Here is a 23,927-nt window from a genome sequence, read left to right as displayed (position 1 = left end):
GCCACCCAGCAGCGACTGTGTTATTCGAGGGGTGAGCACCCTGTGTCCGAGGCTCATCACAGAGCTGAAATCCCTCTGCCTTCCTCAGGTAATCTGGGCCTTGTTACACCTCATTACATCATAGTTCCATGTGAAGGCTTTTGTTGTCTGGCTGAAATAAGAGACCTCTGGAACGTGCAGCTTTTGTCACTAAACAGGTTTCTTAATGAGTCTGTCAGGAAGATCAGACAGGTGAAACCTCCAATTTTGTAAGTCTGTTTTGATAGATGATTTAAGAGTCAGCCTTGTTCATTTACCCTCCTCTTCTTGTCTGCAAATAGTGTTACAAACGTGTAAATGAATGAATCATGAATTATTCATGCACGTGTGTTTCCGTGGAGCCGATGAGAGGCATTGCTGACTCTCAGTTACCTGTGTGTGGATTAACCAGGTTGTGGGTGGTCTGTGCCACAGACACTAGCTGAGGCAGTGGTTTGAATGTGTCTGTATTGCTTCAAAGCTCACCTGGCTCCAATGGCATTACAGCTGCTTTTGTAATACAACGCTAACAAGTCTTCCCAGACCTTTGCTGGCTCTGTGTGGTATCACCTCAGGTTTCTGCGTACCACATTGCTGGAACAGGAATACTAGAGAAGATGCTCCAGTGGCGAGGGGCCGCGTGGTTCTGGATAGGGCCTGCTGCCTCCAACATCAAGTTATTTGCATTTGTCAGGAGGAACATGGTATTTTTAATGTTATTCTGTGTATTCCACTGCAAGACCTGCTATCACTGAAAAACCAATAGGCTATATTGATACAAAAACATAGGAATATATTGATATTTTTCCTGAAAGAGTCTCAAACAAATGTTCCTCAAAACATTGATTCTGAAGATGACTTTATGCATCAGATCCTAAAGTAGCAATAAGGCTCTTTGTGACTTCCCAAGGTAAAAATTCCACAGCTGGATTATTGAGATTCCTCTATTCCTCAGTTCTTTCATTTGAGAGCGGGGAAAATATGGAGAAGGAAATAGTTATGAATCAGCTTGATTGCAATTCAGTAAGGATTTTGAAAACTGGGTCCAACATCACAGGGGAAGAAGCATGCAGTATGACGGGTTTTTGGAATTTCCATATTACCTACCTACATACACCTGCCTATCTATTTGCTTAATGAATGATGACTTTATTTTTTTTTTAGATTCCCAAAATGCGAGACACATGAAAAAGTTTAAGAGGAACTATTCAGCTATGGAATATCCCAGACGTGACTGTCAGCCCTGTTAATTGCTAGCTCCTGGAAAAACGAGGTGTTCCAGTCACCACTTGGCTTTGTTGTTCTGGAATACAATGCAACAGAATGCTGAACAACTCCCTGCCACCACGGGTTTGTTGTTTTAAGTTATTACAATCATCTACCGGACATAGTGTCATAGTTCTCTCTTCTCTGTAGTTCTGCTATCATTCCTTCTTTTCACTTTCCTATGGTCCTTAACTCTTCTTAAGGAGCATGAGTTCTACATTACTTTTGTGGACTACCATAGCATTTACTTTGAATGAAAAATACATTTTATCAGCTTGTGGAAGTGATCTTCACAGCTAGGTGGCAACAAAAGAATTCCATTAGACTTCCTGCAGTAAAAAGTGCGAAATGTAATGTTGTGAGAGCATTAAAAGCAGCTGCCTGCCTCTAATGTCAGCGACAGTCTCCTTCAATTTAAATATTTGCAATAGCCATAATTAAACACTTAGTAACTGGCATCGGAGTTAAAATAGAAATGCATTACATAGTCCTACTGCCTGTGCAGATTTTAATTCAGATTTATATCCTCCTTGGCTTTGCGCCTAGAATAAGTCTTGTGATTTAAAAGCTGTTTTACAACAGTACAGAAATTGTCATAGAGGGGCAAATTATCTTCTAGTTAACAGAATTTTGACTTTTTCTGGAAGCAGCTCCCTAAAGAGCTCAAGTAACGTTATGTTTTCCTTCCACTGTTTGAAGACTGAAGAGATTCACATATGCAAATAGAGGGATGGTCTGTCTGGGTCATTGAATCTGGACTCTGGCTCCTGAAGGCTATGACATCATCTAAACCTTCTCAACAGTTTTTCCCTCATCCTCTAAAACCAGTGTCGAAACTGGTGATCCTCTTACACACAGTTACTGTCATGTTAGAAGACGTGTTAGGAGCTTGGGCTGACCATGCCTTCTGAAAAGATGCATATGTAAACAAATGTTGCTTGTTTTTTTCCCTCATTTTTATTCTTTTGGAAGATGAGCATAGCAAACCATGGCATAGTATAAAATGACAACAGAAATACAGATCTCAGCATTCTTACCCAGATATTTGCCATTCTGCTGTAGCAGCACTGATGGTAAGGTTTCGGTTTCTTAAAGCTTTTGATTCTAACAGAAAAAAAAATGTATCATTATAGCTTAAATTTAAAATTCTATTACAAAAAAATTAACAAATTTTTATTCTATTGTGCCTGTATGACCCAAATTTTTCTAATTACATTGTAAAGGTGAAATAAAGATTAAAATTCAACCCTGTAGTAAAAAGGCACACTGGGAGATTTCCAGCAGGCCTGGATTTGTTCCAAATGTATTTTATTTTACTTCAGAGCGCAATATACAGACTGTGGCTCCAGTTCTTGCTGCCTCACAGGCAGCCATTTTCTTAGCTGTTTCTCTGGCCATGAAGCCATGTTGAAGGATCTTGAACTGTCGTTCCCGACTCTCTTCCAGTTCTTTCCAATGGTTCCATTGCCAAGAGTCCTGCAGAAAAACACACAGATGATCAGACTGCAGAGAACATGGTGATTCTCTTGTGAGGATACACTGAACTTCTATTCGATAATCTGGCTGACTGGCAACACAGTTTATTTGCTAACATGACTGGGAAACATGTCAACATCAAATTAGGCATGATGAATAGAAAGGTAACCTGATTGGGTTGCCCAGTTTAAGATGAATTAAACACAGCTGCAACACTCCACAAAATGTTATATCAAGATAAAACTACATCTGTATGGTTTGCTCCAATGCTGCTACCTTATGTTCTTTCTTTGCCAACAGTTTATTCTTGAAGCCGTAAATGAACAGTTGCACAAATCCTATCAGATTCTACTGGTTTGCTGATGCAAAAGCTGGGTTCACAAGGGAGCATTCCCAAAAAAGCTCAGAACAAACAGAAAACTGCTACTTTTTCATCTGATTCTTTGCTTAAAATAGTAGAAAAATACTTTTTTTCATTAATGGTAGTTTTTCTTATGGTTAGTTCTCCAAATTGCAACATATTTCTATTAAGAATGTAATAGTCATTTATAAACAAATGTTACCTTGACTTTTGTATCAGCACAAACCCATTGGGCCTAAAGGCCCATCACAAATGTAACTGAAGCCACAATCTGGACTTGGAACATTAATACAAGGGGTTAGTGTCACTTTTTTTTTCTACTTATTGAGGAACCTAAAAGATAGCAGTACAAACTGAATGCCAGACACCTACTGCGTTATAACTAAGGGAGGAATTTTCTCCTATAGTTACACTAACGCCATTTTCAGCAACATGCAGTTCAACTACAATAAAGATGCTGCTGAACCTCTCTGACCAGAATTGAGCCACTTTGCTTTAGTAACATTTGAATAGGGTCATGCAGAGCTGAACAGCACTGATGGAAGATACACCAAAACAGTCACATAATTTATAGTAACCTTGAATTTTTTTCATTTTGGGTTTTTTTTTTTTACAGATGTCTTAACATTTGAGCAGAACATAAACAAAAGCACTGTGACATTTTAAGAGACTTCCTGTGTAAAGCTAAGCTCAATAAAAAGACAAAATCTAACATCAAAACAACTTTCAAACCCTGGCTTTTTTGCTCATTTGTGTGACACCAGAGCAGTCATCCAGATCCACATTAGGTAGTCAAAAGTTCTAGCTGTGAATTTAGAATTTCTCTTTGCTTATTTTAAAAATGTCGCACATTTGTAATTATATGGCTGCTTTCCTTTGAAGTCTGCATTTATTGCTTCTACTTTACTCTGGAGTCCATTCAGCAAAGTGTTTAAGCATGTATTCAAAACCCGATTTCAGAAAGCCATCTCAATGGCCTCAAAAGGCATAGACCTTGTTGTCTATATAAGCACCTACATGTTTTGCTTGCCTGAAATGGGGATTCTGAAGGCAGGAAACATTGATATTCTGAAAGATTGTACTACTTTGGTTTTTAAACTATACACACTTGAAAAATACAGTTTTCCTCTTCATTGAATTCAGCTTCATCTAACTTTCTCACAAAATAGGTAAAGAGTTATTGTTACTTTAATGGATTGGAAGATTTAGTTCTAATTTTACATTGGGCTAGTACAGTTTTTACATGTGCTATTACTGGTACATGAACCACTTTGAAATATTAGGCATGCTTGAGGCAACGGCAGAGGCGGCAGCAGCAGGAGCAGCAGTTCCTCACTGCTTGTCTTTAGACACTTGCCAAGGAAACACGACCAGTGTGAACCAGCATAAAGCCTACAGGCCTACTGATGTTTCCATCCAATGTTGTGGGACCAGGCTGAGGAAAGGCGAGGTAAAAAACATGGGAATGACAAACTGGAACATGCTTTGGGTGAGAGAGGGGGTGAGCATCCCTGTTTGGTGTAATGGGACGTGTGTGATAGGAGACTGAGAAACACAAGAGTTAGGGACAGGGGCTAAGAAGCTGTTTCAATGGGATAAGAATGTGTGGTAATGAGTGGGAAGGGTGTCATACGGATGAGCCCTGCTCTGTGGTAGCAGAATGTGTGACAAGGTGAGGTCAAGGCCATGGTTTGGGAAAATTGTGCCTACGCAGGAAGCAGGGCATTGCTATTGCCAGTTATGTATGGCACCATCTGCCTCTGCCCCCCTGCCAGTGCTGGCAGTTGAGCAAAGGTCTGTGAACAGCAGGTCTATTGCAGAGCTTTTCTCCTTATGTAACTCACAGACCTTTCTGGATACGATGCTGGATTTCTGGGGGGTAATCTTTAAGAGCCCTGCTTGCTTTTTACGCTCCATTGTTTTTTCTGCAATCTTTTTCTGCAGGTTTAAAACGCGTTCATCTTTCACAGGTCTTTCACCAGACTGGGACTTTCTTTTCTTTTCTTCTTGCCTACAAAATCAAAAAGAAGCAATGAGAAGGTAAAATAATATCAACCCACAGAAAAAATCCATCTGAGCATATATTACCTTGATAATAATGAATTTTCTCTTGCTTCTGGGAACCAGCTAGACTCACAACAGGTTTAAATCATATAGCTCGATGAATGTGGTATTCACAACTTGCTTCTTGTTTACAGAACAGCATTACTAAACAGAATAGAATAATTTATTCCCACAGGACGCCATGATGACAATATCTGAAGTATTTCAAGCCTGACATGACATTCTTTAGCAAAAGCATGTGCAAAACCTGTGATAATATTGCAGCTTTTTGCTTGTGAGAACTATGGATTTTTCTTTATATGATCATTAGTATTCATCTTGATTGCTGTATTCCTTGGCAAATGAAAGATATTATTTTCTGTGTAATTTCAATGCTCAGATTCAGAATCTATGGGATGGTGATGTATTAATTAAGGTTAGTGGGTCTAGGTGAGCATAAATTGATAGCACTATGTGCAGCATAAAAGTAAGGCATAAGAGATACGGATTTACCAAGGGGAAATCATGCTTGACTAACCTGATAGCATTCTATGATGTCGTGACTGAATGGGAGATGCAGGGAGACCAGTGGATGTAGTCTACCTTGACCTTAGCAAGGCGTTTGACACAGTTTCCCATAACATCCTCGTGAGCAAGCTCAGGAGGTGTGAGGTAGAAGAACAGACAGTGAGATGGATTAAGAACTGGCTACACAATAGAGCCCAAAGAGTGGTAATCAATGGTGCCAAGTCCAGCTGGGGACCTGTAACTAGTAGAGTCCCTCAAGGATCAGTGCTGGGTCCAGTCCTGTTCAACATCTTCATCAACGACCTTGATGAAGGGACAGAGTATCTTCTGAGCAAGTTTGCTGATGATACGAAGGTGGGAGGTTTGGCCGATACACCTGAAGGCTGTGCGGCCATTCAGCATGATGTGGACAGACTGGAGAGCTGAGTAAAGAGGAATCTAATGAGGTTCAACAAGAATAAGTGCAGAGTCCTGCACCTGGGAAGGAGTAATAAAATGCACCAGTACAGGTTAGGAGGCAATCTGCTAGAGAGCAGCTCCGTGGAGAAGGACCTTGGAGTCCTGGTGGACAACAAGTTATCCATCGGACAGCAATGTGCCCTTGTGGCCAAGAAGGCCAACGGTATCCTGGGGTGCATTAAGAAGAGTGTGTCCAGCAGATCAAGGGAGGTCCTCCTCCCCCTTCTACTCTACCCTGGTGAGACCTCACCTGGAGCATTGCATTCAATTCTGGGCTCCCCAGTTCAAGAGGGACAGAGGTCTACTGGAGAGAGTCCAACGGAGGGCTACGAGGATGATTAAGGGACTGGAAAACCTGCCTTATGAGGAAAGGTTGAGAGACCCGGGGCTTTTTAGTCTGGAGAAGACTGAGAGGGGATCTGGTTAATGTGTATAAATATATGAGGGCTGGGTGTCAAGAGGAAAGGTGCAACTTCTTTTCACTTGTGTCCTGTGATAGGACAAGGGGCAATAGATGCAAGCTAGAGCACAGGAAGTTCAGCCTCAATATGAGGAAGAACTTCTTTACCATAAGGTAAAGAAGCACTGGAACAGGCACTGGAACAGGCTCCCCAGAGAGGTTGTGGAGTCTCCTTCTCTGGAGACTTTCAAGACCCATCTGGATGCGTTCCTGTGTAACATGCCCTAGATTGGTCCTGCTCTGGCAGGGGGGTTGGACTCGATGATCTCTAGAGGTCCCTTCCAACCCCTAACATTCTATGATTCTATGATTCTATTTCATTTTTTCCTTCTGTTGTACCTATTTTTCTGTCCTCGAGTTTACATTTTTTCTGGTTTTGCTTACTTTCACACAACAGGCACAATTTACTCACAACTTTTTCATGTAGGTTACACCATGTTACACAGTGATTCACTTAACAGCCACCTTTCTCTTTTATTCAACACTGCCCTTGAATTTGGCTCACTATGATCAAGCTATACTATCAATATTATGTCATGAGCAGCTGTGATTCTGTGGCCAAATTCAGAGCTAAAGTAAGTGTCAGATCTAGCAAAGAATGTACGTAATTATATAATGTATAACCAGGTTAGATCTGATGCCTTCTCTCAGCTGGCAAGGATAGTGTTGTAAAAGGTCCTCTTACATTTCAGTGGTACAACATTACAGTTGCTTTTCTTGGAAACCAGATTAAGACTCCAAATGACCAAGAGCAGAATGCACTGGGGCCTTGTTCAGCTGGCCCTGTAACTGTTATTGTGGCAATGGCAGCACTAATTTCACAGACAGGTTGGCCCTTGGAAATGTTTTACAACAGAACTCTTCCCTTTTCTCTTGGGTCTTATACCACAGTGTTTTCAGTATAAGGCACACTCGTCTCAAGGAGCTGGAAGAAGGGGAAGAAGGGGAAGTTCCTTCTGATGCTAAACCCACCAATTTTCCTTAAAAAGTGTCTATTATCAAGATTCCAGGGATCCAAACACTTCTTTCATCTTGGGAGAGATGGCTTTTGTCTGCCTTGTTAGCTTTGTCTTTCCTGACAGGAAACTCCCTGTAACAGCAGGTGTTCTTCAGAGCAGCCATTCTGGACTACAGTTCCCAAATCCTCAGGAACTGGATGAAGGGGAGATTTGACCTGTGTCACATTCTGAAATGTGACTGTGGACTCTAAATAAGGGGCACAGTTTAGCTTGGCTTCTCATTTCCAGTTGCTTTCCTGAGACACTTCCTGAACCCCTCTGCTCTTTGTGTCATGCTCTCTGGTTAGGATAGCACTTCCTTATCCTCGTTAACACTGTGACATATTCTGCTACACTGAGATTAATTTTTAACACTATTCTGTAAATCTAAAAATTATGTTCTATCATTTAATCTAATTGAGAATATGGATTATGTGTACTTGCCTTGTAACAAGGCATTGCATTCCAAGGGATATAGGAGAATATAACAATAAGGTTTTATGTAAACACTTGATGATTAAATATTGTCAGTGGGAATAAGCAACAAAACCTTTCATTACATGCAAATCCAGATGCTTGTAAATACAATTACAGGAAATACAGCAAGCGGTTTAACATCGTGAAGCAGCAGGAGCTGCTTCTGAATGAACACTGTAAATAGTTGCTTATCCTCAGACTAATATTCAGTCCTCTCCTACATGAAGTCACGTGCCAGTCATCTACTCTATTCCAAAAAGCTGACAATCCCATAGATTTTCAGATGCAACACCACATCATAACAGAAACTCAAAGACAAGAAGGAATGAAAAAAAGACATTTTAAAAATCTGTTTTTCTGTGATGGTCAGTGGAGAACTTTCAGGACTCAAGACAGAAAAAGCTCATACAATCTCTGTCACCCCATATCACGTATTTCCTAAGGAAATAAGGTAATAGCCAGTCAGAATGGGGTAGTACATAGTTAGAAAAATCCTCTCCAGATTCAGTAGAAAATTATGTGATAATTTATGAAAAACAGTATGCAGAAACCATTTTAATTTTACTTTTAAGTTTATTTACCAGCTTCTGGTATTGAATGAGCACCTTGAATGAAAACCAATTTTTAAGAATCATACTCGTTCCTAAAATGTAATGTCAAATCTTTGGTCCAGAAGAGAATTTGTTAATTTTCTTTTCTTTTGGTCTCAGACAAGAGTCTTTGTCCCTCTGTAAGTCTGCCATAATTAAAAAAATATTTTCCTACCAAAGACTTCAAAAAAATTCTAATACTTTTGAAGTCCGTACGTATTTGAAATGGTTTCACAAACACTAGTTTTTGATAGTGACCTTGTCAGAAAGTACCTTCTAGTGTTAAGGAATGAGATGAGATTCTTGAATGTGCTTATGGAAGTTGGTAGTAGTGTGGGGTCTACGTATAAACTACTCAAAGGAGAAAAAGTAATGGACTAATGAAAGATTCAACAGAATATGGATATAAAATAAAACAGTGAAAATATATTTATATACCACTGATTTCGTTCTCTATTCACTTTCCTTGTAAACTATGTGTACAGTCAACAGCAGAAAGATTTTGGCTCACTATGATAAAGTACAGAACAATTCCATCAGTGATGGGTAAAATGTCTTTCTACTTAAAATAATATTCCAGGCATCGTAAACTGCAGTTGACATCCCATATTTGTTGTCTCAATTATTCCTTTAGTGAATATATTGAATTTTAAAAATATGTAAGTATTTTTTTACTTCACATCTCACAAACTTGTCATGGAGTTTGGCAGTCCAATGTCTTCTTATTCACAGATCCCTTGTAATTATTTAACTATCTGCTCTGCAATTTTAGCATCTCACCAAATGGACTCTAGGTCCAGTAGGTCATCTGGCCTACAACTGAAGAAGCAGCAATTCAGCATTAAAGGTTGTCCTGTAGGAAAACACTTGGAACAGTTGGATTAGGTCTCCTCAGCTGCGTTTAAAAAATGAGGAATCTGAGGATTTGCACAGCGGATTCCTCCTGAAAATCACATTTTGCTCTTCATTTACATTTTCAAACTCCACCTGTGCATCAAAAGTATAAGGACATAGATGTATGACAGCTCTCAACTGACTCAATAGTTGTAGGAGATGGAGTAAAAATGGCGACTTGACCATTCTAGGCACCAAAATATCAACTTAAGCAGCTAGGACTGTATTTATAAGCTCACCGTACAAAATGGAGATAAAAAATTTGCACGTGCAAAATTGCACGTTTGTGCAATAAACACAAATATATTTCTAAAAGCAGAAGTAGGATTGCTTTATAGTGCAATAAACATTTATTTTTTTATGACCTCATTAATGTTTATAAATATGTAAAGGGCAAGTGTCATGAGGATGGAGCCAGGCTCTTCTCAGTGACATCCCTTGACAGGACAAGGGGCAATGGGTGCAAGCTGGAACACAGGAGGTTCCACATAAATATGAGGAAAAACTTCTTTACGGTGAGGGTGACCGAACACTGGAACAGGCTGCCCAGAGAGGTTGTGGAGTCTCCTTCTCTGGAGACATTCAAAACCCGCCTGGACGCGTTCCTGTGTGATATGGTCTAGGCAATCCTGCTCCGGCAGGGGGACGGACTAGATGATCTTTCGAGGTCCCTTCCAATCCCTGACATTCTGTGATTCTGTGATTCTGTGATTTCCTCATACTCTCAGTCTCAGTGACAATGGCTGTCTGTACTTCACAGTACCTTGCCTTTTTCCTGTCCTGCACTATATAATTCTTAGTTATTGCAGTGAGGAAAATGAATGTATCTAACTGTTAACAGTTCACTGTTAAAGGAGTCATTATTTTGACATTTAAGAACACTACACTATTAGATTGATTACTATTTTGTACTAATGTGAGGGCTTTAAGCATTCAAGATCTCACTCCCTTCCAAAACAATTAACTTTTTAAGCACCTAATTTTAGGTGTGGAAGTGATTGTTACTCGTAACAGTGTTTATTTGAAATAAAGATTATGAAGCTGTATAATCAAATTTCATTCACAGAATCACAGAATGGTTGAGGTTGGAAAGGACCTCTGGAGGTCATCTTGTCTACTTCCACCTGCTCAAGCAGAGCCACCTAGACCTGGTTGCCCATGACCATGTCCAGACGGCTTTTGAACATCTCCAAGGATGGAAACTCCACAGCCTCTCCAGGCAACCTGTGCCAGTGCTCAGTCACCCTCACAGTAAAAAAGTATTTCCTGATGTTCAGAGGGAACCTCCCATGTTTCCTCTTGTACCTCTTGTCCTCTCGTTGGTCACCACTAAGAAGAACCTATCTCTGTCTCCTTTACAGCCTCTTTTCACATATTTAAATTTCTGATCCATTATTGCCCATAAATTTCCTCCTTCTGTTTCAATGCTAGTGAAGAACTCATTGCTAGCAGTAGGGACTGAGAAACTAAATCTTACTTCCTTATTGCAAACATGTACAGAACTGCAAGTATTTATGAAATTTGTGAAACTAATGAAATCACAAATATTATGAAGTACCAAACCAAAGTCCCTTATATTGCTAATCTTTTTTTCTTTATTCTAGGCTATGTTTTTGAAAATCTGAAGCAAGAGCCACACATAGGGATAGCATTGCTCATGTTCCCCTGTTACATCCTTCCACCTCCATGTGCTGTCTGCCCCTTCCCTCAGTTGTGTGCTGCATCACATGGTTGTGCTGCCTGGACACCTGCTTTAGGGAGCTTGTTCTACTTGGAAAGGACCGTCACAGTCATCCATCCATAACCCTCCCTTCTGCTTGTTCTCCTCTCCCTCCTCATAACCAGCCTTCCCCCTTGTCCTCCTGCCATGGCTGCCCCCACGCTATTTCCATCCCTTCGCCAGTTCAGGCGAGAGAGAGGTTTTACACTGCTGTGTGGTCAGTGCCCCTTGTCAAGGAGGGGTTTGAGCACTGACAGTGGCAGGAAGAGAAAGAAGTGCTTTGCCACCGTGGCAAATGCACCATCATTTGTAACCCAGTGTTGAGACCCCAGCATGCTACACCATTACCACAGTGGGAGATGGGGATGTGGTAAACTTTTGTGTTGGTAGGAGTCTGTACGTCTTGTTCCTCATAACCATTTTCTAATTCTTCTTCCTCATATACAAGGAAGTCAAGGAGGATTAGTGTCAGTTCAGAGTGTTGCCCTGGAACAGCATCTGCGACCTTCATCTGGATGTTGCCCTGACTTGGAAAGGGGAGGAGGCTCGGGCAGCCGGCACTGTCATGTCACTTGGAAATGAGCAGGAAAACAAACAAGGCAGGAACATGAGCAAAAACAGAAATAAGGCTGGTTTCTGTGTACCTTACATACACGGCAGTGGCTGGTGGGGACATGGTATTGCCATCTGTGTGACACAAACAAAAGTATAGTGTGGTGTTCACTAGGCGGGCTTGCAGAGGAGCGAGGAATTGAGCATGTGAAGTTTTGTGAGATAACTTTCCTCTGAACAGCTTTAAACCACATGAATGGTTCATATGCCAGTGCTGATTTTCAAATTGTGTGAAATTCTAGCAATTAAAGGGACGTCCTGCGTAAATACTGAATTGATTCTCACAAAGCCACTGATGTGATGGATGTCACGGCTTGCAGTCTATTAAAGGCTGACATCTCTGTAATTTTTCATGTTCCGTTTCCTATTTTGTTTAATATAGCTCATTATATGCTTGCTCAATGTGCTGCTTTTGTGTTGATGTATGTCTGTTTGTAAATGATATTGAAAGGAACCTGCTTGGTAGGGACCCAATTAAACTCCAGCTGACACAAACTGAAGCACCTTTGTTTAGCAAAGCTTAGCTGCCATGCTTTAGCTGATTAGCAGTAGCCTTCAACATAATACAATTTAAGATACACCATGTAATTTTATATTGATGCATAAGGCTATCTTATGAACGCTATTGGTAAGATTTGCTATTCTATCCCTATCACATAATTCTGTAATTTTGAATTAATTCTGTAAACATAAAAATTTGCTTTTTACATCTCCTGTGCAGTTGTCAATAATCAGTAATACAATCCAAGCAATTAATCACTCACATTGACTTGATAGATAATTCAGGATTCAAGATCTATAAATCAGGTTTAACACACAAAGCCTACAGTTTGTTTAGAGAGAAATAAAAGCTGCAGCAAAGCGTCTAGCATTTGTAAATAGGCCAGCGTGCCGTACTTGTATATTAACAGAAATAACACCATAGATTTGCATTCTAGATGAAAATGCATTAAATACACCCCCAAAGAACAACATTTCTGGTATACTTTGATGATGCCTCTTTGTAGTAGATGCTCCCAAGTTACGTACATAGGTTGCCTGGGAGCCGTGAAAGGCAATGGCTTATAACATCTATAATGAAACTTTATATTTTCTTTATTTGGAGAGCAAACAGGGCTCCATTAAAATTACTGCATTACTTATCATGAGTCTGACTAGAAGCTTGCAAATTAAGTGTTTAATTTAATTTGGATTCTACCATCTTTGGCACGCTGGTCTGTTCTATAACATTTCAAATGTCAGGGACAAAAGTGAATCAAAGTTAGCTTCTTCATTCAAGCATAGCTTATTGCAGGATCAGAACAGTTTTAGATCTGAATTAAGCCGAAGAGTCTATTTTAAAGAAACCCAGCACTATACAAAATTCACGGACTGCACATCTAGCATAACAAATGATTCTTTAAGTGAAACAGGTTTTATGTAGTATACAAGTTCTTAATGCCTAGTTTGCATCTCTAGTGGAAAGCGGTGGCTTGAGTTGCTCCCGCAGGCTTTCACAACAGTGAATGTTTAGTGATGAGAGTGTATTTCCAGTTCCAACTCCATTTCAGGTTCTTTAGTCTTAAAATCTTTTCTCAATACATGTCATAGAAGAGAGGGTCACTGATCTATGCAGTCAGTCCACTGCAGCTGCAGTTACTGATTCATTAAATTCATTAAACTATCTTCTTAAGTACCAACAGAGTAAACCCCCAGTCTTTGGAGATTAACTACCATCAACAAACCAAATTAGAGCTGGGACTAGTGAAAACCAGTTAAATGAATACATCAGAACTGCCTTCTGTAATTGAGATTTAGAACTGGATGATAATAACATGAATTTAACTCCAAGAAGCCACCTTTGGTATCTCAGCAAGAAACACGAATCTAAGATATGTCCAAAGACATGTTTTTTTAGCCTGATAGAATATGTCTTCAGAATGTCAGCCTGAACATCTGTTTGCAAAATAAATATGGCAAGACAAGGACTAACTTCTCAAACTCACAAAAAGGGAAAAGGTGAAAGACGACTTGCAAGAAAACAATGGCGAATAGTCAAGATGCAGTAAGAATGGCATAAGATCGAGATGTGTGCCATATTTTACACTTTTACACGGGCTTTCCTCCTGCTCAGCTTTATTTGTAAATAGCTTTAACTTAGATTTTAAATTCTTTGTGGAAGGGAACTGTCTTCTGCACATGTGAGGCATCTATGATGGTTATGGATCCTTTATGACAATGAATAATAAATATGATAATGAATAATAAATTTGAATAATGAATACAAAATTTGATCAGAGAGCCTGTAAGCAAGGATTTTTCTCTTTGATCTACTGCTATATTTAATTTATAATTTATTATTATCATCAGAAAGTCTCCTTCCTAAATATTTTTAAGTTCTAAAATAAGGTCTGCCTTTTCACGTAACAAATGAAGCTCAAGGAAGAAAACGATAGCCCTAATGTATCAGTTTAGATGAAAATGAGAAACCACTTTAAGCGGCAAGCCAGAATGATTCTAATAACATCAAATTAGTTCTGATTAGCTGAAAAGGAACAGAAGAAAGGCAGAACTTCTTTCTCAATATACAATATTGGCTCTGAATCCTGGGGCATACTGTCAACACTAGCCTACAGAGTGTCTTCAACCATAAATGATGAAAAAGATTTTTTAAATCTGATGCAAATTATTTTCAAGAATAAAAAGGAAATCCTGGCCCCAGTGTAATTCTTGACACAAGTCATACTGATTTTATGAAGGCCAGTATTTTGCTCTCTACTTGTTTTTCTGCTCAAGGGGCTAGCAAAATATTAACAAAGTTGCAATGTCCTAAAGGTCACATGCTGTTTTATACTGACTTTAAAGCAGCTGCTCGTCCAAGTTCTTCTCTGAACACGGAAATCTGGTCCAGTTTGTCTAGAAGAAGTTGTTCCTTAGCTTGTTTTTCATGAATTATCTGGTCTCTCTTCTCTTCCTCTGCTGCCTTCTGTGCTTCTCTGAGTAGAGCGAGGCGTTCGCGTAGTTCCACTATTGACATTTCACAAATTAAACCATGGCCACCAGTCTAGAGAACATGAAATATAGGTTTAAATAACATTGTAAATACCAAGGGGAGAGTAAATGAGTAAAACCAGAATATTTTGATTGTGTTCCAAATCACGCTGAACATATTTCGGCTTCAAGAAAGATAGGGTTGGTCCTAACCTAACTGTTATTTACAAGCTGTTTTTAAGGTGTAGAGCTTATCTTTCATATGTGTAAAAACACGAGACTCACAAAACATTTCATGAAAATGCATTGAAATATACAGTAGATTAATCATAAATACAACATATTTGCTGTCCAAAAAAATTGACTTTTTAAGTTTTAAAATGTGTAAAACTGCATTTTTTTTTTTGGTTTGTAAAACCAGAAGAGACTTTACACTAAAAATATGCATTTTTTGTATTTATCTATTTCCAAAGTATGGATTTGATCTATGATGGCATCTACTATTTTTATCTGAAAAGACTAGGGCAAAACAATGCTTTGCACCCAGGAAATTCAGATCTTAATGCCCAAAGTTAAAATATTCAAACCTGAATGTTTAATGAAGGATTTTTAAAATCCGCTTTGCAATGAGAGTGGTAAGGAGCCTGATTCTGAAATGTAATGAGAGACTTCTGCACCTTCATTTACATATGAAGACAGATCATTTCTAAAAAGATTTGTAAAGATGACGTTTTTGGCCCTTGCTCTTAAATATACTCTTCTTTTCCCTATGTCTACACATATACACATCTGCATATATGGAGAACCTGCATAAACCCACACAAATACTGAGTTTCTGTGTAGCTTTCTTTGCAAAATTTAATCCATTTCACACATTCTTTTGTCTATCTTCACACAGTGTTGGTAGATAGATGCTCAGACTGTCATTTTGGCTGCAAGAAGTGATCTCAGTCCAGTCCCTCCAGTCCCAGTGTTGTAATCACTTGTCAGTCTCTTTTTGAAAGATATCAGGAAAGCCAGGTCCTATTGGCAGAATTCAAAGAAAGTTCAAGGGGACTAAGATTTCACTTACCATCAGAACATTCTGCCTGGTAAAAATTTCATTTCATAAACCTTGTGAAAGTTCCAGTTTAGATCTAACCTTTGTGTCATAGGATCACTGTACTTAATGCTATGCATCCAGACTGTGATAGATGTGCATACAGTACACAATTCCTCTGAATGTGTGAAACATATACAATATACATTTCTGTAAAAACAGTAGTTTTTCCTTTTGATCTTACCTCAGTTAAATCAACATACTTCTGTCTGAGGATTGGTAAAGACTCAATAGCTCGTATTTGCTGAATTAATTCATATCTTTTCCTAAGCTTCTCCTCCTCTTCTTCTAAAGCTTGCCGAAGTAGTTCTCGATTTTCTTCACAAACTTCCTGAACTGAAAGAAAAGAATGAATCTGTTAGCTGGCTGCATATATTAACAAGTAGTCCATCTGGAGGAAAATTCATATGCATTTGTGAATAATGATAATAACACTGATCTAAAGGTACTTGAGGGAACAGTCTGGCATTGGTGGGAGGAATGATTAGCGAAACAAATGAGTACGTCCCACCTCCACTATCTATCATTCTATTCAACACATAAACATACTGTATACGTACACAAAGTAGACACTTTGAATTACTGCTTTGTAATTTCTGTTCTAATTAGTGCATACTGTTTCATTATTTAATAAAAGGATATTATACAACAGCAAATATTCATAGTTTTTCAAGCTATATATATATATATGATAGAAATCATTGAATTGCAAGGGCTGGTAGGCTTTGCTAGGCCATTTCAGAGTGGTTAACACCCTCTGCTTGCCTCAACCCTTACTGATACAAGTATGGAGATACACAAGCAGAGAAAAGTCTGCTCACCAAAATATGCACAACTAGAGGCAGACTGTTCATACAGTAGATGTTAACATGGTGTTGCACTGGAATATGTACAGCCATGGCAGTCAGAACGGCCTTCTCCCTGATTAGCTAATGTATTAACTGAAGAATTTTCTTTAAGAATAATGGAGGATGAGTACCATTATTTCCCTTCATCCTAACGACTGCTCTGTCTTAGAGGTGCTACATCCTTCTCCCTTGTGATACTGTCCTTCTAGGAGATGCCTTTTCTTTCCTTAGCTACAGTCTTCCTCTCTGGACTGTTTTCTCTGGAGGAGTCAATCAACTTGAGCCATGATTCTTTCACAATGGTTGCTAGGCGAATCCTCTCTTAATGATATGAATCACAACAATCTGAGTTTCATAACTAGATTTGACAAAAAGTACAGTCATTCACATATGCTACTTTTAGATGGGAAGGAAACTAGTTGCAGAACGTTAGTGCTGTCTTTCTCCCTTTTAAACAAAGAGTAATTCCCATGACCAGTCTACCCTTTACCAACTTATTCCTGGAATTCATATTCATGTATTCATGGAAATGTATAGCCTGGATCTTTCCTTCAATTTCCCTTTCCTTTCTGTAGAAATTGTAATTGGCCCATTAAAATAAAGATAAAGTAATTTGGGGACATTTGGCATAATCTCTCACTTTTCTGGCAATATATAAATACCTATCTGCTGTTTGTATTTCTGGAGCTTTATTTTTGCTTGCTTTGCATTCTTGTGTCCTTCCACGACCTGCTCCACCAGCTCTCTCATTTCTTTCTGTTCCTGTAGACATTTCTCGGCATACTGGTGCATCAGCTCTGCTTTCTAAATCCCAAACAAAAAGGTGAATAAAATTCCCAATAACTGGTGATCAGAGTGCCTCAAAACAGTGAAATAGTGCAAGGACAAATGGTTTCAAAGTATTACATCATCCACAAAAGTAGCAAAGGACATTGTCTGGGGACAACACAGAGACCTGATATAAGCTCCCCTCTCCATGTTTTTATTACCCACAACAGCCCTCCATAACATTTGCACTGCTATTTTCCAGGATTCCCTCTCATATGTTTCTAAAAGCAGACAAAAAAAGCCATCTCTGGATCTGGTTGTGAGATACCAAGAGGAGTGCCAATCTAATACACAGCTGGTTGTGTGCTTGCAGGACCTTCATGGGCCTAAGTCAGATCTCTGTAACATACAAAAGTCTACTTTTGGCTGTCATGTGCCTTTCTTTGTCAGAAGAAATGAACAGGAAGCAGGAAACTGGATTTTCCCAGACTACATTCCTTACTGTACTTTCTGTTTCAGATGGAAGACTAGAGAGGAAGGAGAAGGGGTCAGCATGACAGCTGTTGGTGAATGGAGAACTGGTGCTGAGCGCTCCTGGAGATCTCCATATAGACGAAGTGCCCTGCTGGCATCTGTTGGCCAGCAAAGGGAGCTGACTGGAATTGGTCAGGTTAGAGCAAGTCTGATTTGCACATCCCCAAATCTATATTGGGACATTGCTGTTAACAAATAAAACACTTACGCTCTGAAAGTGAGGTGAATATAATAATTACAATAATTTTGGAATGAGTGTGAGCGATCACACTATGCTTAGTTGTACATACTAGGGTCCACTTTAAGTTCTTGCTACAGCCTGTCTAAACAGACATGAAGACTCAATGCCAAAAAAGGTTGAAAGATTTTTTTTTTTAAAGGACAGAGAAGGAACTCATGAGGCAAGTTTCCCTTTTGCAGTGTGGCCTTTATGAAAATCTTGTACATTTGGGGTCCCATCTTAAGTTGCTGAGACATTGCAGAGACGTCTGTCAGAGGTCACCAAGGGAGAAGTACTGGCTGGCCTACCGGGTATAGTAGCAAACTGGGCTAACAGAAAAGAAAAGCCTGTTACAGTGACTATGAAAAATTTAAAATCTATAGTATTAGTTATTTCTGGATCACTTGTTTAGTTTATAGGAAAAGCACTGGAAAAATGTAATGTGAGTTTGGGAAAAAAATGAAAAGATCTGCAATGTTTTTGGGAAACTGTGATTTGCCAGATCGGAAACTGCGTGAAAATACTTCTTGGCATAAATATTCAGTTTTATATATATATAAATCCACAGAGGGTTCTCTGCCTGAATTTTCCCCTAAGAGAGATCTAGGCATGTCAGACAATATGAAGTAAATTGAATTATATCAGTTTAAGAAAACAAATTCTTTCATATTTGTGGCTCTCATTTAACAAGGTAATGAAATTAGTTACATATTGGTGATTTCATTGCAAATGGTGCTTAGTATCTCAGTATCTGTTCAAAAAGGATATGCACAATGACGTCAATATAGGGGAGAATGCTTTAACCTTCTGTTTTATTCAATTTACTTCATAAGTGTTATCAATCAAATCGAACACTTGTAAAAAGTACTTTAATGTATAAGCATTGGCGTATCTGGAAGTTACAGCTCTGTTTTTCCATTGTTTGCAGACACCAGTGAGTACAGACACTGTAACAGATCTTTTACACCTTCTTATAGTAGGTATCATCTGTGGTATGTTTTGCACTAATTGAATGTAAGCAAAATATGAGCAATGTTGTATGTATTACCTCTTCTCTCATTAGATCAGCTTTCTTCTTATTTTCTTGAATTACATTCTGATGGGCTAGAACTGCCTCTTCATGACTCAGTTTCCCTTGAAGCCTCCTACACTCTATTTCAGCCAGTTGTTCTTCCAAATCTCTTCCACGCATCTGTTTTTGCCATTCCAAGAATTCAGATGGGTCTCCAGCCCCTTGCACCAAATTTTCAATTCTGCAAGAGAGAAGAAAGAGTATGGTATTTAAGGGATCTGGCTCTGCAGCCCTGCCTTGGTTCATAAAACATTTCTAGTAGTTTGTTGTGACATAAGATGTTTGATCTCTGCAGAGAAAACAGGCAGTCATCACAAAGTCATTTGACAGATATATTTTAACTCCAGTCTAAGAGATGTTCCTACTACGTGGAAAGCCTGGGAAAGCCAGGCTGGAAGAAAGTGCATGAGGGCATGGACCTGTAAATTTTCAGTAAAACAAAGCCCCAAGAGAGGGCAAACTTTAGCTACATATGGATTCTTCTAAGGAGCAAGGAGAATCAGGCTGAAGGTATGTACATGTTCTCAGAGGATTACTTTGCTTAGAGGTAGAAAGAACAAATAACTTTTCTCTTTGGCAATCTTCTTGGCCACTTTAACAGAGAGAACTGAAACCTTTTCTGCTTAATTCTATTTCTGTTTTGTATTTTGTCAATTAAATAATATTGCTGTAATGAGGCAAAGAAGGATTCAGCTATTAAGCAAAACCACATTGTTTTTTGTGCTTAGCTGAGAGAGAAAACCATAGCAAAGCCCTGAGGCAGGCCCATCAAAGTTCTGCAGCAGAGGATTGAATGAGCCAAGAATTAGGGCAGAGACACAAAAATGCAGTGATTTGCGTCTTACTGCTGGTCCCCAATGTGTGTGTGTATATATATATATATATATGTATCTGTGTGTGTTAAATGCAGCTGAAGATTAAAACTCATTAATATAAAACAGGGTTAAGTTACAGGGAAAATCTGTTCCTCTGCTGAGTGGGACAAAATTCTGCCAGAGAGAGTGAACAGTATCATGTGTAATATAAAAGAACCTCAATATACATACATAGCTGATAACAGAAGCTGAGTGATGCATAATATCTTACTGCTAAAATCCTTATCCATATACTAGGTCCAAAGACCAAATCCAACCTTAGGCAGTCATTCTGGGACTTAAAATGCTAACGATACTTAGTGCTTAGCCTGCTAAGTCAGGTGGATTAGAAATAATACTGAATCAAGATGACATGATACAGGTTTTATCTCTGATAAAATTATTAGTGAAAATGTTCTGTAATTCTAGTTATAGAATACAACTTGCAGTGGCCATTCAGGAGTCAGCCTCTCCCTAGTTGACGTCAGCTGAAAACCTGTGCTGCTGAATAAGGATTCCTTATGTCAGGATTCCTTAGAGCCCTAAGTGCACCAAAAGGACCTGCAACCTCTTATTCCCTGCCTAGGATTTAGTTGCTTGTGTTCAAAGACAGCTTTGTTGCAGTGCAACTGTATAATGTTGGATCAGAATGAACTGGAGAGAGCTGTGTGAGGAAGAGCTATGAAAAGTCCTGTTGTGTGTGTAGAGTTTCTTCCTGGGAGCCACATTTAAGCTCAGGTTAACAGCCTTTGTCCTTGCCTAAGCTACACTGTAGGTATGCCTGCACCCAGCCTAGTACCTTGTTGACCCTGCCTTGTTGACTTGGCTTCCTCGGCCCTGACTCGTCACTACGGACTCATCTAGCAATCACGGGACTGTTGGCTGACGCTGCTACCTGTCACTGGGTCTGCTCCGCTGCCTTTCCAGGGTACTATGGAACTGAGCTGCTGTCAGTGAGGACATTGTCCTTACATGCCTTGCTGTCACCCTCAGCTCCTGCCTTGTCTTGCTTTGTGGAGCAGCACACCCTTAGTCCTCCATATCTTACTGTGATAGAAATGGACAGGTATTTTTGTATACGTATAAACAAGTTCAAGTATCAAATCTGGCATGTAGTTGACCACAAACCATTGAAGAAAATGGAGTTATATGAAACTATTTGGATTAATATATATGCATCTTTTATAATCGACACAGAAATAGATGTGTATTTGGGTCATTATTTATTCTGGAGAATTAAAATAAATATAACAAGTGATCCTTATTGGACTTCGCAAGTGGGCACTAGCCAGAGTGCTAAATCAGAACACAGTCACACTGTATAGCATCTACAGTAAAACAACGACTTTCGTTTCAGTCCACTTTTTCCTTTATTTGTCAGCTGTTTATAGACTAGCTTCCCAATGCCTTACAACAGATCCGTTCCTTTAGTTTGCCTGGAGTTTACTTAATTATTTTTAATGCGGTTAATTATTCTATATCCAGGGTTGTGAAAATGAATCTGAGAAAAAAGTGTGATACCTCTTGAGCTCCTGTTCCATTTTCCGCTGATAGAGGGCACCCTCTCTTAAAATAGCTGCAGCATTTAATTTAATAGGTATATTGTCAATCTGTCAGGGAAAGGAATGTACATACTATAGTTAGTAATGTAAACCCATAAAACAGAGTATAAAAACATTTCAACGGGTTAAATAAATCGACCTAAGACAGCATAAATTTTGCCTGAAGTATTCATCTAGCATTAATCTGACATTCACAATGAAATTGCATGCTGTTCATAAACCACTCAAGCTGCTTAAGAAATCAGCAAAGTCCCCCAAGTGGATTATAAATTTGTAATCACTCTTGGACCATGTCAAATCCCATAGAATGTGTTCACTTCATTTCATTTTTTTCAGTGCTCATGTACATAGTGTGAAGGGATTCCATCTGCTTGGACAAAGAAAATAAACTTTCTCTGAAAGACGGTAAGTTAGCCAAAACCATTACAGTAAAACAGAAGCAGTACCTTTCATAGGAGGGTCTCAAAAGTGTTTTACAAATAATCACTATTTTAACTTCAAAATATTTATAAGACAACTGGCATCACCAATTGCCATATCCATTTTCTAGATAGTAGAAGCAAAGTACAGTTCTCAGTGACTTTCACTCATAGAATCACAGAATGGTATCAGTTGGAAGGGACCTGAAAGATCGTCTAGTTCCAACCCCCCTGCCACAGGCAGGGACACCTTCCACTAGACCAGGTTGCTCAAAGTCCCATCCAACCTGGCCTTGAACACTGCCAGGGAGGGGGCAGCCACAACCTCTCTGGGCAACCTGTTCCAGTGTCTCACCACCCTCACAGGAAAGAATTTCTTCCTGAGTTCTAATCGAAATCTCCCCTCTTTCAGTTTAAAACCGTTCCCCCTCATCCTATCACTACTTGCCCTTGTAAACAGTCCCTCTCCCGCTTTCCTGTAGGCCCCTCATGGTGTAACTTGGACATGGTATAAAGTCCTCATGATGTAACTTGAACTAGATCTTGTGGCTGCTTTGCAGTTCTTCAAAGTATTGCCTTAGGAGTAACTTCCAGACAACATCTAAATACTGAGGGAGGAAGGGAACAAGCTCTCTGCCAGGTAAAAATGTTCCCTGCACAAGTAGGCCATTCAGAAAAAATATATCACCTTTGCTCCACATATAATAGAGCTGATCTGAACTGAGGCAAAGCAGTGCTGGTGGGATAAGAATTGGGATTATTCTTGCAGAAAATAAAGCTTATTTGACCTAAATCCAGAGAAGTTCTGTGTCCAGAATCAAAACATGTATTTAAATTCCAAATTAACAGCTTAATGAGTAGCTGAGAAACAGATGCACAGAATCTCTCAAGCTATAGACTGCAAATATGGTATGCACAAATATGTACTGCAGTCTCCTGAAATATATAAGCTAAGTGGAAAAAGGATGCTTTATAATTGATATTAATTAGGTAGGTTGAGGATAACAAACACATGCTATCACCTAGAAATTCACTAAGCAGAATTAAAGCATTTTCCACGCAGAAGGCACATTCTAATGGACAAAAATTAATTACCTGTCTTTTTCTTGACAAAATGATGGTAACTTAAAGAATTTAGGAAAAGAACCCAAATCAATGTATTTTATTTCTTTTGTTTTACTCACCATACTTACACTTCTTAATGCCTAATGACATCCTTCCTTTTGGTCTACTTCTCAGCTCTTCTCAAAGCCGCCTGCACTATATGAACATTCCCTCCCCAGCCTGTATTTTATACACTAGAATGGCTTAGAGTAGACATTTTCTCTGACACATGTAGAAATTTTCATATTTTTGGCAATTACCTGTGTATACAGATTTCATGTTCCATGTTTACTAACTATAATTTGGATAGAGAACTGAACTAAGAATGATTATAGAAATACCTTTAACTTCAGTTTCTCAGTTTATTAAACAGAAATATGACTGATGCCCATATAGTCAAAATAACTATGACTCCCAAAATATATGCAGACAGGTGTAAGTAAAATAACTGAATAGATTCTTCTATGTCATGTCATATCAAGGAAGTTTTGAATTTTACTCGTGCTCTTTCTGTCATGAGATATCTTCCCTTTTTTCAAGATGAGAAAATGGAAATAAACAGGAAAATCACTGAA

At 39.0% G+C, this 23,927-nt stretch overlaps 1 protein-coding gene across 1 annotated transcript in view; it reads right to left on the bottom strand.

The window, feature by feature from the left end:
• Nucleotides 1-2,488: 2,488 nt before the first annotated feature.
• Nucleotides 2,489-23,927, bottom strand: part of CFAP99 (cilia and flagella associated protein 99) — a 61,621-nt gene continuing 40,182 nt past the window's right edge. Inside the window, exons 10-16 of the mRNA XM_068403982.1 lie at nucleotides 21,789-21,877; nucleotides 19,390-19,594; nucleotides 17,482-17,623; nucleotides 16,156-16,307; nucleotides 14,740-14,945; nucleotides 4,970-5,132; nucleotides 2,489-2,760 (exon numbers count right to left, since the gene is read on the bottom strand). Of these exons, the coding sequence (XP_068260083.1) occupies nucleotides 2,593-2,760; nucleotides 4,970-5,132; nucleotides 14,740-14,945; nucleotides 16,156-16,307; nucleotides 17,482-17,623; nucleotides 19,390-19,594; nucleotides 21,789-21,877 (1,125 nt within the window). The 3' untranslated portion in view covers nucleotides 2,489-2,592. The remainder of the gene's footprint in view (nucleotides 2,761-4,969; nucleotides 5,133-14,739; nucleotides 14,946-16,155; nucleotides 16,308-17,481; nucleotides 17,624-19,389; nucleotides 19,595-21,788; nucleotides 21,878-23,927) is intronic.

This window comes from Nyctibius grandis, chromosome 6 (genome assembly GCF_013368605.1).
Source record: "Nyctibius grandis isolate bNycGra1 chromosome 6, bNycGra1.pri, whole genome shotgun sequence".
NCBI classification, from domain to species: domain Eukaryota; kingdom Metazoa; phylum Chordata; class Aves; order Nyctibiiformes; family Nyctibiidae; genus Nyctibius; species Nyctibius grandis.
This window is presented reverse-complemented; position numbering and strand designations above follow the sequence as displayed.